This window comes from Schistocerca piceifrons, chromosome 3 (genome assembly GCF_021461385.2).
Source record: "Schistocerca piceifrons isolate TAMUIC-IGC-003096 chromosome 3, iqSchPice1.1, whole genome shotgun sequence".
Classification (NCBI taxonomy): domain Eukaryota; kingdom Metazoa; phylum Arthropoda; class Insecta; order Orthoptera; family Acrididae; genus Schistocerca; species Schistocerca piceifrons.
Genome location: NC_060140.1, coordinates 120,397,516 through 120,415,931, shown reverse-complemented (window position 1 = coordinate 120,415,931; position 18,416 = coordinate 120,397,516). Strand labels below are relative to the sequence as shown.

At 43.1% G+C, this 18,416-nt stretch overlaps 1 protein-coding gene across 1 annotated transcript in view; it reads right to left on the bottom strand.

Annotated features, from left to right (window-relative positions):
* Positions 1 to 745: 745 nt before the first annotated feature.
* The window catches only part of LOC124788446 (beta-alanine transporter-like), a 121,485-nt gene continuing 103,814 nt past the window's right edge, over positions 746 to 18,416 (bottom strand). Inside the window, exon 8 of the mRNA XM_047255718.1 lies at positions 746 to 946. Within this exon, the coding sequence (XP_047111674.1) occupies positions 746 to 946 (201 nt within the window). The remainder of the gene's footprint in view (positions 947 to 18,416) is intronic.

Here is an 18,416-nt window from a genome sequence, read left to right as displayed (position 1 = left end):
AAAAAAGAGATATTTTACTAACAGAAGATCGTATACAGGAAGCACTGTCAGAACGACCCAATTGTGGAAGTGATGGAAGTCACTCTCGTGATGGAAGTGATTCTGAAGCTGATGATACTGCAGCGTTTATGAACAATGGCGAAGTGCATCAGACTGCCGACTGACGAAGAAAATACAGTCGTCACAGTGAGAGTGGCTATTGCTGGAACACAGTTGTCCCTAATAGTTCAGGCCTCCCATTTGCCGATATCATTGTAGTCCATATTCCAAAAATGTGGAAATAATGAATTAACGCATTAATGAATAACTGAGAATACCTCAACGTTTCGTGTAATATGTGCAGTTCATTAAATGAATATCGTCAACATCTAACTGAACTGCAAATAAAGTCTTTAGATCGGGATCAATTTCAGGTTTCTTCCCTGAAAAGTTTCTATGACTGTTTTTACTTAGTCTCGAATTTCAGATTTGTTAATAATAATACCGACTGAAAAAGTACATGAGAGAGGTAAAATAAAATGAGTTTAGTAAGTCAGAGCCAAATTTCATTACAAAATATTATATTTTCAAGCATTTCACCTGCAAATCATTAAAGGTTACTGCGACCTTGGTGCGTACTTCGTGCGACAATTTACAATATGTACAATACTAGAGTTAAAGCTTTTTTCCCACTTCAGTAGACAAGTTGTTCTTCAGTTTGAAGTATGTAAGACAAAATGGGAGACTGGACCGTAACTGAGGGCGCCTATTGTCCCTGAACGTATGACAGCGGGGCGATGAGTCTCCAGCTCCAGTAGGGACGCCCTCTGCCAAACTCGGCGGCGTCTTGCAGAGACTCCGGCAGCCTCTGCAGCGCAGTTTCCGGCAGGAACGACACCGACAGCGCTCCCAGCAGGTGCATCGCTGACAAGATGACGAACGGCAGCCTACGGTCCACCGAGCCTCCCTGTAACAGATGGTACACGACATGAGACATAGGACGGTGGAGCATGGAAAATACAGAAATAAATAACGAAGAACAACATTTGGAGATGAAAATGAGATTATACGACACGTGATGTGGTAGGACAAAAATTATCGTTTAGGTTGCTATTCACACCTGGCATTTTGAAACCACTTCACTGTACCATGTATCTGTCAACGCTACTGACACACCCAGAAAGAAATTTTCACCCTGCAGCGGTATGGGAGCTGTTGTAGAACTTCATGGCTGACTGGAACTCTGTGCCTGACCAAGACTCGAATCTGGCAGCCTCGTGTTTAGCGAGCGAGTGCTCTAACAACTGAGCCACCCGAGACGAGGTACTGGCGGAAGCTAACCTGAGAGTACGGACCGTGAGGCGTGTTCTGATAGCTGAGTTGGTAGAGCACTTGCTTTCAAAATACAGAGGTCCCACACTGGAGTCCCAACAAGGCACAACCTGTTAATCTACCAGGAAGTTTCTATATTGACACACATAAGTTACTGATTAAAGTCTTCTTACTGGCTATTTCTACGTAGTTCGAGCTAGTTTCAGCACAGTCATAACCGGATGGATATCAATGTTCACGTGATTGAAAAAAAGGTAAAGGTGTTAGAAAGTGACAAGTGTGAGAAACACTAACGATTTCCAGTTTCACAGTAGACTAGCACCACCAAATTTCTCTGCACTCTCCACATAACAAACCAGCTTGTTACAATACGGTATTTCAATCCTGCGGAAGTAGCATTATCTGCATTTCCGCCAGATACATCAGTTATGAACAATGAAAGCTTGTGTGCACGTGTAAGCTTAACATACAAAAATAGAGATGAGACAGTAGACGGAGATATTATTTTCGTGATTCAGACCAGACACCATACGATATATCCTTGATTGAGAGAGACAAGTTCCAGTGAAAAACGGATCAAAAAATTGATAACACTGATGATTCCCCTCCCTTAGATAAGTGTACCTACCACCTGTTCGAGGAAGGTAGCTACATTCTCTTCTCAGTGATAGCAGTAAAATTCGAACTCCGTTTTTTTGTATGAAGGGAAAAAACTTCTACAAGTCCTGTGCTGTACGATGATATTCAGCCTTGGAAATGATTACATCAGAAAGGCGATCAAAGCGCTCTGTTCAGTCACTGAAAAGCAAAGACAAGTATTAGAAAGCTTTAAACAGAAAAACACTTTTTCGTTAAGTATTTTTAAGGAGCATTCTAAAATACACTGCTATTCAGTAAGACTGCAACACCTTGGAGGATCCTTGCAACAAACATCAATCGGTCAAGAAGTGTGCTACATTCTTGGATGTGCAAATGATTAGCATTTCAGTGCAAAACAGTGTATATGAGTAGCGCTATCTATATTCTGTATATAGAGAAAGATTACCCAACGGATTTCTTATTAAGACACAGCATGTGAATGGTTATTGTTTTCTAAGAAGATCGTTTTTTGTGTTCGTGTAAAGAGGTTGTCCATCTGCACCTGTCTATGTGTGACATCAGCGGAACAACAATGTTTCTGCTCGCATTGGTCGGGGTCTTACAATTGTCACGCGAATATCTCATTTATGTGTTCAGCAGGACCATGCACAACGCTGTGCAGGATCTCAATAGCCCACGCGACTAGCGCCTGAGAGGACAGAAGTATTGTTCACTCAGAGGTGCAGCATCGTACAGCCACATAATATATCTTAAGTCAGGAACTTTGTTTGGAACTAGTCAGGTATCCACATGGACAGTGCAGTGACATCTGAAGTGCCACATACTCTCAGCACTGCGACCATTGTAGCAGCTTCCCTTGAAGCATCAGCACAGACGTGCCAGCAGAGATGCACTCAGTGATGACATTGGACGCAGAAGCGGTTTAATGTCGTTTTCTCAGACAAGTCCCAGTTCTGTGAATAGCTTGATGGACACATCCATGTGTTGAGGTTCCAAGGAAAATGAACATTGCTAGACTGATTTCACCAATGTCGTGAGAGGTGTTATTTTCTGGACTGTCATGGGGTGCACAACTTGATTACCCCTGGTTAACTTAGCGGGTACTACGGACAGCAGGGGCATAATTAGGTCGTATGTTAGGTTGGTGGGAGTGCCCTGTCATAGAGGTCTCCGTGGAATTATCTGTCAACAAGGTAACACAAGATAGCTTACTGACTGTCCTGTCCTGTCCTGCACTAGCCTCAAACGGGAGGTGGTCGACAGCAACCCTGTCCAGCACATTCTCCAGAATGAACTGGAAATTATCTGGTGGTGGGTTGGCGAGAGCCTGGCATGCCACGACACCCAAAGCGCTACCTCTTGTTTCAGTTCATTATTTTCTGGGGCTTGTGAGCGATTACAAGTTTCCAGTAGCTTTGGAAGTATGTGTAAACTAGGCTGGAAGTGCCTAGGTGCCCTGATTCTCATATACTGGACGGATATAACCTAGATAATTTGCACGCCATGTGTTACGCTACCTCAGGTACACAGCTTCTAACAGTAATACTCCTCTTACTGCGTCGAACTTCAACATAATGCTATGGCGTAAAGCCAAGCGCTGGCACGCCATTTGGAAACGAGAGAGCAGAGAGGGTTGTGAAGAAGACGTCAGCCAACTGCACGCTGACCGACCCCTCTCCAGGACGACAACGCTACAGCAGTGGCCTCTATGCAAAGAGAACATAAGCGCCACGCTGACAAGCCGTAGTCCACTTCTACAGCAGCATCAAGATTAGGCACTTCAACACCAGCGACTTAGGAATTGTACGGGGTGTTCAAAATGTCTCTCTGTCGTACCGTATGATTGTTAGCCGCGCGTACCGTATGATTGTTCGCCTGCCTGAGTTACTTCCCTTCTAATGAACTCTCCCAACATTCCACTGTTTCGCTTATCTCAGCCAGCGTCAGCAGTATCGTTGGTGTGTGTCGTTACGTGTTGACGTGAACATTTATGTTTAGCTCGCGTTTCAGTGTCACTGCTTGCTGACGTTTTTGGTGATAGCATAGTTTCACAGGGACTTTGGCCTCCACGATCGCCTGACCTAACACGATCTGACTTTTTCTTCTGGGGTGCAGCGAAAGCAACTCTCTCTAAAAACCGTCCGAAATCCATCGATGAACTGAAAACTGCAATATCCACTTTCTTTGCTTCTGTTACAGAAGAAATGTTACAGCTTGTGTTTGGAAACATCATTAGATGCATTGAATTGTGTGTTCAGCGACAGGGGGGGGGGGGGGGGCACTTTCAACATTTAATGTGAAAATTTCTAAGTAAAAATGAATATTTAATAAATTAGTAACTTGTATTTAACTGAGTTTCATTTCGGTATATTCACTGCGGCATACGTCACGCGCGGCTAACAATCATACGGCACTGCGGAGAGACTTTTTGAGCACCCCGTATATACTGAACGACATCGTTTATTTTGTCTGTCGCCCTTTTTTTGCGACACATCTGGTCAACACTAAGAGAAGTATTGTAATCATTTCGTTTTGTAATGTTATTAATTAATGCGATTTGCTTGAATTGTTGTCCAGTTTTTGACGAGTAAGCAGGATTTAACACATAATATTGTACCCCATAACTAGCAGATTATGACAGCATTTTCTTTTAAATTCGGTCAGTAACTATATGAAACATCTCAACTGGAGTAACAGAGCCCGTTACGTTAGTATTAAGTGCATCTGGCACCTTAACATGTGGACAGCGTCTAGTCTTTCTGCGCCGGCCGGTGTGGCCGAGCGGTTCTAGGCGCTTCAGTCTGGAACCGCGCGACCGCTATGGTCGCAAGTTCGAATCCTGCCTCGGGCATGGATGTGTGTGATGTCCTTAGGCTAGTTAGGTTTAAGTAGTTCTAAGTTCTAGGGGACTGATGACCTTAGATGTTAAGTCCCATAGTGCTCAGAGCCAATAGTCTTTCTGCTGTTTCACGCTGCCACAGGAACACTCAGAGCAGAAAATACCTTCTGCTTTTAATTATTTTCCCTTGCACAGTCCGTTTAGTTTCTCACTTTACCAGTTGAGTGATTAAATTCGACTGTTGTGAATTTGTCCCCCCTATTGCCAGAACTCTTACAGAGTGTTGAAATGGTAGTCCCAACTTAACTTGTAGATGGGCAGTGCTGAAACAAGAGAGGAAGATCAGTCACCTGGGGTGAACGTCTATTTTTACGTGGCTCAGATGAATGGTCTGAGGGACCAACTTTCTCCGCCGCACGCAGACTGGATGCTCTCAGGCAGAGGACCTGCAAGTTACTGCTGCACAGGGCTTCGTTAGGTAAGGACGCTTTCGATTAAGCTTTCCTCTGGTATCATGAACAAAGATATTTTGTTGTTTTAATTTAAGTTGACGTTTCAGATAGATTATTCACTTATATGCTTATTTGTTTATCTTGAGGATGTTAGGGAAATGTTTAAAGATCCTTTATTATTCCTAACTTTCTTGCGTAAAATCACGTGTTGATTGTAGCTTTGAGTTGTCTGCTTTATGGTTCAAATGGCTCTGAGCACTATGAGACTTAACATCTGAGGTCATCAGTCCCCTAGACTTAGAACTACTTAAACCTAACTAACCTAAGGACATCCTTACACCCATGCCCGAGGCAGGATTCGATCTGCGACCGTAGCAGCAGCACGGTTACGGACTAAAGCGCCTAGAACCGCTCGGCCAGAGCGGCCTGCTCAGCTTCATGTTATTAAGGAATCCATTAAACTTGTGCTCTCAGGAGTATAATGTTAAAGTATCATTGCAAGACCTCTCTTTTCTTCCCTTTTCTATCTTTTCTCTGCCTCTTGCATAAACTGAAAGATCGATTCTAATTGTGCACTTCCAGTAACGCCCCAGAACTAGACGCCTGTGACTCGACTGCCTGCGAAATCGGACTGTTACTTTCCCTGACTTTTCGGTTAACTTTATTTTTCCGTTAAGGCCAAGCCATGGCCGGCAGTGTTAGCTGCCTGTAAATTCTTTCGTCCCACAGTCTAGCAACAGAAAGTCAGCACTGAGGAAGGGCACCATGATCACGCGCCTCCCTCGTGTGCTTGCGAGGTAACGCCGCCCCAGGCGTCGCTTAGCAGGTAGCACTCTGGAAAGTTCCATTGCCGCCCCCGCGGGTTTCTCAGTCTCTACCAGTCAGGGCGGAGGAAGCCGCGTGGTGCGTCGCCGGGCCTGCGCTCACTTGTCTTCTCCCTCTCTTGGACGCACACCCTGTGGCAGGGAACATCTCCCGCTTCTCCCGGTGCTGCGACGCCGGGGACCTAGTTTCTCGCAGACAGCATGCCGGTCGGACTGGACCGATTGGCAGACGCCAACTTTGGTTAGCTTCGCGAACTATGTGTAGCTAAACTATACGCTCTGGCTCACCCTCACCTCCCTAGGCACATGTGACCCCTTTTTGACATGCTTTCGCCAATAAATGGCCTTTGTCTAAATTTTGCCCTATTCATTTCATACTGCCCACCGCCCACCCATACGCCCACCCTGCACAGACAGGTTGCTGGACATTCATGCTCCAAAATCAATCTTTCTCCCTGTTCTCCATCGTCTCAACTATGACCTCTGTGGTACAAGTCTCTACAGGCTACACATGCAGTTATAAGAACATTCTGCTCAAAATCTCCCCATGTAAACAGTTCTTAAGCCACACGTACCAAATGTAGTATTGGGAAACATAGAGATGATACGACTATTAATCTCACTGACAGTGTTGTTTAAGTGAGAGAGTGGCTTGCCACATCTCGTGTGTATTTGTAATGTGTTGCTGTCTACTGTTATTCATGAGTAGTGTCCTAACTAATGTGGTTTTACAGAGTTTGATGCAGTTGTCTTTGTGACAGCGTGATTAAAGACTGGTCTTCAGTGGATCATGTGGCCACGATTTAACGGTTATTGATCTGTGACCCAGCTTAAATTACAGAACTTGAGATCCCGAGTATAATGAATACTAGCATGATTGTGGGATGTTTATTTGTTTCATGCATTTTGAATCAACTGGACTTAGCGTAAATTGTTGCGTCCAGCCAGTCATGTGCTCTTTACTTAAACTTTCTTGATCAATGTCATAGCTCAAATGACAGAACTCAAACTTCTTATTATAATGAAAGCTCACATGTATGTGAAGTTTCTGTTGGTTTCAGAGATTCTGAATTCAGCAGACTTTGCGTAATATCTGGCATTCAGCGAATCACGTGGCCTTTGCCTGAAGATTCTTTATCTGTGGCATAGCTCAATTCATAGAACTAAAATCCACGAATTTAAAGAATAATTCCGTGCAGTTAGAATTTCTGTTTATTTCAGGGACCTTAATTTATTGGAGGTAGCACGAATTTCGGCCCAAAACTGGCTTATGTTGGTTGAACCTGCTCACTGCTCCATTCTAACACAAATAATGTCTGACAATGATTATTGCGAATACAACAGCTATATATATATATATATATATATATATATATATATATATATATATATATTTGGGAAATTTCTTTTAAATACCGTCTTCTACATATTTCTAAACGGTCGCAGAGATGCTTCATCTCACCAGAAACATCCTCCCCTCCCCTAACTCTTCCACTCACGTCCGCTGCTCGTGGTCTAGCGGTCGCGTTCTCGCTTCCCGAGCATGGGGTCCCGGTTTCGATTCCCGGCGGGGTCAAGGATTTTCACCTGCCTCGAGATGACTGGATGTTTGTGTTGTCCTCATCATTTCGTCATCATTCATTCAAGCGGCAAGACAGGACTGAGAAAAGGTTGGGAATTTGTACGGGCGCTGATAACCGCGCAGTTGAGTGGCCCTCAATCCAAATATCATCATCAACATCTTCCACTCACACTCCGAGTCCCAGTAAGCTAGTGTGTGGCAGAAGTGATGTTGTTGGCATCACGCAAGTTTCAGTACATGAGTAAGTGACGATTCTCCATTCCCTTTTCCTTTATGCCTTTGGTAGCACAACAGGACGAATCACCAGACTGACGTAAAGATTTGCAGTGAGGGTGCATGGGGCAAACACGAGAGCTCTTCTGCATAACTCGAGGTGTAGATCCAGTCTGTCTAGACCGCAGACTCACTGTGTGCAGGTTCTCAACTGGCCTCCTGTTCACAGCCATAACTATCAGCGAGGCAGAACCATCATTCATCAGAAAACATAACAAAACTCCACCCTGCCCTTGAACGGGCTCTCGCTTGACACCACACGGTGGTTTGGGGTCAGTGAAATGCACGCTACAGGGCATCCGTCACGGAACTGCCATTGAAGTAAGCGATTTGTAAGAGTTTGTTGTGTCATTGAGGTGCCAACTGCTGCTCAAAATGCTGATCTAGATGCAGTTACGATGCACCCGAGCAATACGATGGTCTTCCCTCTCGGTAGTGCCAAGTGTCCGTTTGCACTCTGGTGGTATTAAAATCATGTCAGTGGCTGCATTCCTGTCAGGTCTTTCTGCGTATCCTTGAAGGAATATACAGTTTCTCGTAGCCCTGTTATGCCACCTAATTGAAACTCAGTGAGGTGCTGAAAATGGCGTCTTTGTCGCTTTAAAGGCAGTCTGGACTAATACACTACTGGCCATTAAAATTGCTACACCAAGAAGAAATGCAGATGATAAACTTCATTCGACAGATATACTATACTAGAACGGATATATGATTACGTTTTCACGCAATTTGGGTGCATAGATCCTGAGAAATCAGTACCCAGAACAACCACCTCTGGCCGTAATAACGGCCATCATACGCCTGGGCATTGAGTCAAACAGAGCTAGGATGGCGTGTACAGGTACAACTGCCCATGCAGCTTCAGCATGATATCACAGTTCATCAAGATTAGTGACTGGCGTATTGTGACGAGCCAGTTTCTCGGCCACCATTGACCAGGCGATTTCAATTGGTGAGTGATCTGGAGAATGTGCTGGGCAGGGCAGCAGTCGAACATTTTCAGTATCCATAAAAGCCCGTACAGGACCTGCAACATGCGGTCATGCATTATCCTGCTGAAATGTACGGTTTCACAGGGATCGAATGAAGGGTAGAGCCACGGGTCGTAACACATCTGTAATCTAACGTCCACTGTTCAAAGTGCCGTTCATTGCGAACAAGAGGTGACCGAGACGTGTAACCAATGGCACCCCATTCCATCACGCCGGGTGATACGCCATTATATCGATGACCAATACACACTTCCAATGTGCGTTCACCGCGATGTCGCCAAACACGGATGCGACCATTATGATGCTGTAAACAGAACCTGGATTCATCCGAAAAAATGACGTTTTGCCATTCTTGCACCCAGGTTCGTCGTTGAGTACACCATCGCAGGCGCTCCTGTCTGTGATGCAGCGTCAAGGGTAACCGCACCCATGGTCTCCGAGCTGATAGCCTATGATGCTGCAAACGTCGTCGAACTGTTCGTGCAGATGGTTGTTGTCTTGGAAACGTCCCCATCTGTTGACTCAGGGATCGAGACGTGGCTGCACCATCCGTTACAGCCATGCGGATAAGATGCCTGTCTTCTGGAGTGCTAGTGATACGAGGCCGTTGGGATCCAGCACGGCGTTCCGTATTACCCTCCTGAACCCACCGATTCCATATTCTGCTAACAGTCATTGGATCTCGACGAACGCGAGCAGCAACGTCGCGATACGATAAACCGCAATCGCGATAGGCTACAATCCGACCTTTATCAAAGTCGGCAACTTGATGGTACGCATTTCTCCTCCTTACACGAGGCATCACAACAACGTTTCACCAGGCAACGCCGGTCAACTGCTGTTTGTGTATGAGAAATCGGTTGGAAACTTTCCTCATGTCAGCACGTTGTAAGTGTCGCCACCGGCGCCAATCTTGTGTGAATGCTTTGAAAAGCTAATCATTTGCATATCACAGCATCTTCCTCCTGTGTGTTAAATTTCGCATCTGTAGCACGTCATCTTCGTGGTGTAGCAATTTTAATGGCCAGTACTGTATTTGAGACACAAAGTAAAATTATAAAACTGAAATTTAGATATATCCTGGGTTAATGAAAGGGTGGTTTTGTAAAGATAAATTTGAGAAACGAATATTGTATTGCATCGATCATGAGGTCAGCTTGTCTACTCCGACATACCTAACACACATACAGAACTCATTAATGCTAGTTATCCGAAGCATATAAAACGCAAAAAATATCTTTTTACTTGTTGGGCCAATCCTTCTGTTTGAAGGTAGCTTACCCGATGAGCAATCAATGCTGAGAATAGTATGTGCACGAATGAAATTCGATAGACCCCATGTGGTGCTAACCCACGACATAAGACAACGACAAGTTTTCACTCAATCAACTTCCATGTGGTGACGGCGCCTGGCTAGTCCTTACTTTGAAAGCTTCCAGTTAACAGTTGAGTGGTAGGATTTGTAGCAACCATTTACCCTTCAGTTTCAGAAATCGTACATTACCGTTTGTTCGGTGTAGCCTAACAGATTTACTTCGATGTCTGAGAAATGTATTGGTAGATGTTGTTTTCGTCCTTTTAGGGTTTTTGTTTGCTTTGGTTTCAGTGCCCAGAGCGTACACATATAATATGTAGTGGAAATGGAAATGGGCGTTTGGCGTCATTGGCCAGGAGGCCGCTTACGGGGCAGATCCGGCCGCCTTGGTGCAGGTCTTATTGCTTTCGACGCCACATTGGGCGACCTACGCTCCGGATGGGGATGAAATGATGAAGACAACACCACAACCAGTGCCTGAGCGGAGAAAATCCCCGACCCAGGCGGGAATCGAATACGCGCCCGTCAGGACGGCAATCCGTCACGCTGACCACTCAGCTATCGGGGCGGGCATAATATGTGATAATGAACGTGCGTGTGAAATAAGTAGAAGGCTTTTGCATTTTCTGAATGTAGTAAAAACGAGAAGTGTTGTCTCGTGCAGTGAGATCTGTGCAGTTAATCGCGCAGTACAGCGTTCGCCAAGATGGTAGGAACGACTGTGACGTCTTGTGATGACTCACGAATAACTGTCTCTGTGTACCGGTAGTGACTCAGACCATAGACAGTCCTTCGCTGCAAGTGACGGCTAGTAAGTGCAGTCACTCCTGAGGTTAAAAAAAAAAAAAAAGTACAAATATATCTGCGCAGCCGTGAGGCTTTGCTGCACCTGCAGTGAACGAGTGATGGCGAAGGGGAACAGAGACGTAGTGAAACAGATTCACGCACCTCCCCGATCCGGGATCACGATGACTGCTGTAACAAAAGACGGAAGACGAAAGGTGAAGAGTTGCGAAAACTTGAGGATACTTCAGGAAACACTGCGTACTATAGGGGGTGCCTCTCCACACATGGCATCTGACGTTAGGCAAAACAAAGACGAAGTGACCTATGACAAGGGAAGCCATAACTTTTCTCTGTACAACAGTATATAATGTACCCAGGTTCCACAAATGAACAGCAACCATGGGCGTGTATTGAAAAGTTCGGGTTGAAACTATCGCTTTTGTGGGGATGCGACTAAAGATGCAGTTTGTTTGTAGGCATTTACATGCTGAGGTTGCTGCGTAAATCAGTTAATAACGCACGATTGTACTTCCTGTGAAAAGTTCAGCAGTATATTTTTAGCCAAGTTTTCGCCCTGAAGTACCCAAGACCAGGTCAAACGCAGCAGATTAATGATGCCAAATTATTGTTAGTCTGACTGCCTTGTTCCCATCTTATTTTTTAAATATGTGATCAAGAGGAACTAGTACTTAACAGTCCATATGATCCGACAGCGTTAAGCCACATTTTTCCAATAAAATTGCTGAGTAAGTTGTGCCCGGCGATTATTATTCCAAATCGACATATGCGAGACATCAAGTCAACCCAGCCCTCCTCCAGGACTTTGACTATGTCAGAAATATGGTGGATCACACCTCTGGGGCGGGGGGTCGGGGGAGGAGGCGAGGATGACAGTGGTGAGAGCGGACACTCCACAACACAGATATAAAGATGAAAGGCATAATAGGTGAGAGTTTCTAATTATGAAAGAAATTATCGGCAGAGTATTCTCCTTGCAACAAGAACAACCGCAGGTGTGTCCTGATGAATGGTATCTGTGTCAGAATGACAATGAATGTCGTCGGTTTCAAGACAACTAGCGAACTTTGAATGATGGTGTACCTCATGTTTCGTGGAAACTTGTGACCAGATACACATAGTAACGTACGCAATTCAGGGAAAACGAAAATTATAGGCAATACTGGCCATCGAGGGGGCTGATGGGCTGTATGAGAGAGAAGTGATGACACTGTAAACGAATTTTGTTGTGTGAGGAGGACTAAGAACTATAAACTGTTAAACACCCTAAAATATTACAGATGTCATGGTCCAGTGTAGTTTGGACGTGGAGCGTCAAGCCTCTGTGATAAGACACAGGCCTGGGCCAGTTTTCTCGTTACAGAAGACTAAGGTAACTGGTGTAATATCAGGAAAGAGTGTAGACATGAAGAGTCAGATGTGGATTGAGCTTTCATGTCAGTTTCATTCTAAGTGCAAACTTTTCCATGGTGCTAGTCGTGTAGACGGAAACACTTCTAGGTCGGGATTTCCTGGGCCAGTACAGGAATGTCATTTGTCTATAAGAAAAATCAGTCTTGTTGTGTCTGGGTGGCCTCCCAATTGTGCTTGTTTTCGATGGCTACCTAATTGGGGATAGTCAAGAGAGTGAATATCTAGGACTGATGATGCACTCCAGGGAACTATTTCTGAGGCGTCTGGGTAAATTTCAATATGGTTTAATCAATTTCCCCCTCAAGGGTAACAGATGAGAAAGACCTATGTGACGTATAATCCATGGAAAGGTGTGCCACATATTGACAATAATGAAAGAACAGAACTAGAATCGATTTTGGAATCGTACAAGAATGTCTTCTGTGGGGGGCCGGGCACGATTAGGGATTTTGCGTACAAGTTCTGAGCTACAGAACTCAATGAATTTTTTGTAAGACGTTACCTGATACCGTGGATCTGTCAAGGGAAGATGGGGACGGAGATTAGTAATTTGTTAGACCAAGTTGCTATCAAAGCAGAAGTCAGGTCATACAACAATCTCTCCTTAGTGTTATGAAGAAGGATGGGTCAATCAGACCGCTCAACACCACAACTCAAGCAGAAACTGACTGTCCTGATCCGTTGGACTAATTATTACATAAATTTCATGGGGTCGCGATGTTAAAATCAGTCGGTCACACTTGCTGAAAGGCCGAACTACACCCCTTCCTCTATTTAGGCAGATGCTACTAATTCCAGCAGCTTACCTTCAGTTGGAATTTGTCTTCTATGATATTCAGAACGGAATGAGAAAGATGTGTTAATCGCTGAATATTGTGAGATCCAGGATACTTTATTGGATGCTTTTCAGTGCTAGGGCATAAATATAAATCTTGCCAGGTTAAAATTCACTAAAATGAACTGAACTTTGTGGGATATTTGCTGTCTGCGGAAGGAATACAGCCTGGCCAAGAAGAACAGCGAGTGATTTGAGTTTTTCCTGTACCATTTAATGAATGGCAATTGCATAGATTTTGAGCTTAAGAAATTTATAGAAAAGGTTTATTTACATGTAAAGCATACCCACAACCAGTTTTCTGCAGCTCAAATAGTAAACAGGCAGCCTGGGATTGGGACAAGTGAGTGCAGAACGAGTTTGATGAAATGAAAGAAGAGTTGTTTGTGCCCCCATACTGGTACATCTGGGGTTTTCATAGTAATTCTATTTATTGTTAGACAGTTCATGGAATGGGCTTGGTGTTACCCCGTTCCAAGAGTACACCAAAGAGGAAGTAATGGTTCTGGGGGTTGCAATGTTCATGTGTCATGTACTGAGTAAATCCGAAAAGAACTATTCAGTAACAGAGCTAGAGGTGCTTGGCATGATACGGGGTTTCTTCAACTTCAGGTATTCTCTGTTTGGACAAGAGACAAAAGTTTATTACAGTCATAAAGCACTTCAGTCTTTTATGACGCTTAAATTAACCTGTGATTGTTTAGCCTGATGGGTCCTCTACCATCAAGAATGCACATTTCAAATCGTCTTTGTACCAGGTTTGCAGAATATCACGGAGAATATGCTGTCTTGAGCACCCACTGCTTTAATCTGACGTACTGAAATAGATCAGGGAATAAATAACTTCAGTTTCATATACCTATAACAAGCCCGTTTGGAAAAATACATGGCACTACTTGTGATCCTAGACCAAGAACAAGATAAGAACACAATTTTTAAAACTATGAAGACAAAGAGGAGAGAACATGGGGAAATCGTGATATGCTAGTTTTATTTAGTCAAAAATAATGCGCTGTTCAATAAAAGGGGGATTTGTGACACACACTGGGTTCTCTGCGTTCCAGAGGAACTCATAGACAAAACTCATGCATCATAGTAATGCAAATTATGGCGTCAGGAAACTTTTGTCAAAATTTAGGGGATCATTGTATTTGAGTAGCATGAAGAGACATATAAAGATAGCCGTGGCAACTAGCAAGGTACGCAAAAAGTAAAAACTGTCCACTAATAGTAATTTAGCTCTTTTTGTGTCCTATAATTTCTATACGAATTAGACCACCACCATGGATCTGTAAGAGCCCCTCCAACGAATAATAGTCACTGAGTTAACTCTGAAATTTGATACACCCACACCCACTGTCGAGCACAACCACACACACAGTAGTAAACACCTTTCACACTCACGTCCTGTTTGATGTAGGATGAGTAGTAAAAATTATCTAAGACAGTGGTCGGCAATTTTGTTCCAGATAATGACAAGTGGCATTCGCATGGAGAAGAATCAAGCTGGTTACACCTCACGTTACCACCTTGCTTGTAACCCTTCAGTAAGATCATGAAGGAATTAAGGACTTAGGTACGTTATGCCAGGTTTATCGCTCGTAACATCATAGACCTCGGATGTCTACTCGAAGACGTCTAAAATATCATAAATGAGCTACATCACAGATCCATAGGATTAGCTCCCCTATTAGTTTTGAAAAATAAGTCATATCTCAACAGAACTTGGTAATTGGTCAGTTTTCTACCTGGTAAAGGGAGACTGCGAAAGGTTGTTGTTCAACTTGCGACTGAAACTGTTCTCAAAGAGTCAGAAAAGGGAAGATGAAGAAATAAGGCTTCGGTTTCGAAAGAGGAACTAAGAGTCAGACAAAAGGTTTCATTGACAATACACTGACTGTCATACACACAGAAGGTTGTGTACGTGGAGGAGGCCTGGATACACTGGAACGTTTCAGATATACTATGTACTTGTAAGACAGAGTTTTAGGAATCAGGTTTTAAATTGTAAGACATTTCCAGGGACAGATGTGGACTCTGACCACAATTTATTGGTTATGAACTGTAGATTAAAACTGAAGAACCTGCAAAAAGGTGGGAATTTAAGGAGATGGGACCTGGATAAACTGAAAGAACCAGTAGAGGGTTTGAGGGAGACCATTAGGGAACGATTGACAAGAATGGGACAAAGAAATGGGCACCTTTGAGACATGAAATAGTGAAGGCATTACAGAATCAAATAGATAAAAAGACGAGAGCTAGTAGAAAATCTTGTCTAACAGAAGAGATAATGAATTTAATTGATCAAAGAAGAAAATGTAAAAATGCGGTAATGAAGCAGGAAAAAAGGAATACAAACGTCTCAAAAGTGAGATCGACAGGATCTGCAAAGTGGCTAAGCATGGATCGGTAGAGGACAAATGCAAGGATTTACAGGCATATATCACTAGGGGCAAGATAGGTACTCCCCACAGGATAATTAAAGAGATCTTTGGGGAAAAGAGAAGCGCATGTGTGAATATCAAGAGCTCAAATGGAAAACCAGTCTTTAGCAAAGTAGAGAAAGCAGAAAGATGAAAGGAGTATACAGAGGGTCTATACAAGGCCGATGTACTTGAAGGCAATATTATGGAAATGGAAAAGGCAGTAAACGAAGATGAAATGGGAGATATGATACTGTGAGAACAATTTGACAGGCTTCTGAAAGACCTAAGTCGAAACAAGGTCCTGGGTGTAGACAACATTCCATTAGAACCACTGATAGCCTTGGGAGAGACAATCAAGACGAAACTCTTCCATGTGGTAAGCAAGATGTATGAAACAGGAAAAATACCCCAAGACTTCAAGCAGAATATAATTATTCCAATCCCGACGAAAGCAAGTGTCGAAAGATGTGTAAATTACCGAACTATCACTTTAATAAGTCATGGTTCCAAAATACCAACACGAATTCTTTACAAATGAATGGAAAGATCAGTTTGGATTCCGCAGAAATGATGAAACACGCGCGGCAATATTGACCCTACGACTTATCTTAGAAGATAGCTTAAAGACAGGCGTACCTACATTTCTGGCATTTGTAGACTTAGAAAAAGCTTTTGACAATGTTGAATGGAATATTCTCTTTCAAATTCTGAAAGTGACTGGGGTAAAATACAGGGAGCGAAAGCCTGTTTACAATTTGTACAGAAACCAGATGACAGTTGAGGGGCATGAAAGGGAAGAAGTGATCGAGAAGGAAGTGAGACACGGTTGTAGCCTACCCCCGATGTTATTCAATCTGTATATTGAGCAATCGGTAAAGGAAGTAAAAGAAAAATTTAGAGAATTAAAATCCATGGAGAAGAAATGAAAACTTTGAGGTTTGCCGACGTCATTGTGGTTCTTTCAGAGAATGCAAGGGCGTGGAAGAGCAGCTGAATAGAGTGGACATAGTCTTGAAAGGAGGATATAAGATGAACATCAACAAAAGCGAAACGACGATAATGAAATGTAGTTGAATTAAATCAGAGATTGCTGAGAGAATTAGATTATTAAAAGAGACACTTAAAGTAGTAAATGAGATTTGCTATTTGGGGAGAAAAATAACTGATGATGGTCGAAGTACAGAGGATATAATATGTGTACTGGCAATAACAAGGAAAGCGTTTCTGAAGAAGAGAGATTTGTTAAAATGGAGTATAAATTTAAGTGACAGGAAGTCTTTTGTGGAAGTATTTGTATGAAGTGTAGCCCTTTATGGAAGTGAAACATGGACGATAAACAGTGGGGACAAGAAGAGAATAGAAGCTTTCGAATTGTGGTGCTACAAAAGAATGCTGAAGATTAGATGGGTAGATCACGTAGCTAATGAGGAGGCATTGAATAGAATTGGGGAGAAGAGGAAATTGTGGCACAACTTCACTAGAAGAAGGGATCGGCTGGAGGGACACGTTCTGAGTCATCAAGGGATCACCAGTTTAGAACTGGAATTCAGCGTGGAGGATACAAATTGCAGAGGGAGACCAAGAAATGAATGCACTAAGCAGATTCAGAAAGATGTAGGTTGCAGTAGTTATTCGGAGATGAAGTGGCTTGCACAGTATAGAGTAGCATGGAGAGCTGCATCAAACTAGTCTTCGGACTGAAGTCCACAGCAGAAGTTTTTCAGAATCTATACGCAGGATAGTGCATTACACTGTTGTGTAGTTAGAAACTCTGCAGTTCAAACGTTGCAAGGGAGCGCACCATGTGTCAAATGTTAAAGTTTCCATGGAATAAACAGAAGATGAACATAGGCTATAAAGTTTCTTTATCAAAACTCTATATCATGTGTGTGCTTGCTTGTGTGCTTAACTATCCTTATGTCAAGAGAATAGCCTTCAGGTTCTCCCTGGCATAATACCTGTACTTGTGTCATCATTGGCTAAATATTTCCTGGTAAAATTGTAAGTGGCCCTGGTTCTCACGATTTTAGAATAATATGGAGCACAATCCGAAAGTAATCTGTTACAAAGACAACAAGTATGGTCGAATTTAAGTATTGTGCTTTGGAAGACTGCTAGATGATATGAACGCCTTTTTATGCAGCATTGTGTCTTTCAGAAAATCTCAGATTTCTTAGTCACTCAAGCTTTTAACATCAATGAATCAGAGGAAATAAGAAATAATATATATCAACTTATAGAAATACGTGGCTGTAATGAGAAGAATGTTGGCTGGAAGGAAGTGCCTTGCTCATGTTAATGTAGGAAGCGAGAGAAAGCATCATTCTTTTACGCTATACACACTGAGAGAGACGCAACCTGAAAGAAGAATTGTAGTGCAACTAATCTGTTCGCAGCAAATTTCCAAATAAGATTTCGTTGTTGCTGCATATTAATAATGTACTGTTATTTTTTACGCTTTTCTGTCATGGAACCCTCAATCCGCGATGACAACCGATGTATATTATTGAGGAGTGTAATGTGAATAATGATGGCAATTCTGACTGGGAGAAAGAATTTTCGTAAAAATGGCGTCTAAATGAGAATAACACTCGTATTGATGAAAGACGCACTAAAGAAAAAGTTCGTGATATTGATCGACTATAGCTCTCGTGTGAGGTAATCAGTGTCATCTGTAAAATTACGCAGATAAGGAGAGGAGGCAGGGATGACTGTTACAAGTGGATTAAATAGTATGTATATGAGAGTTT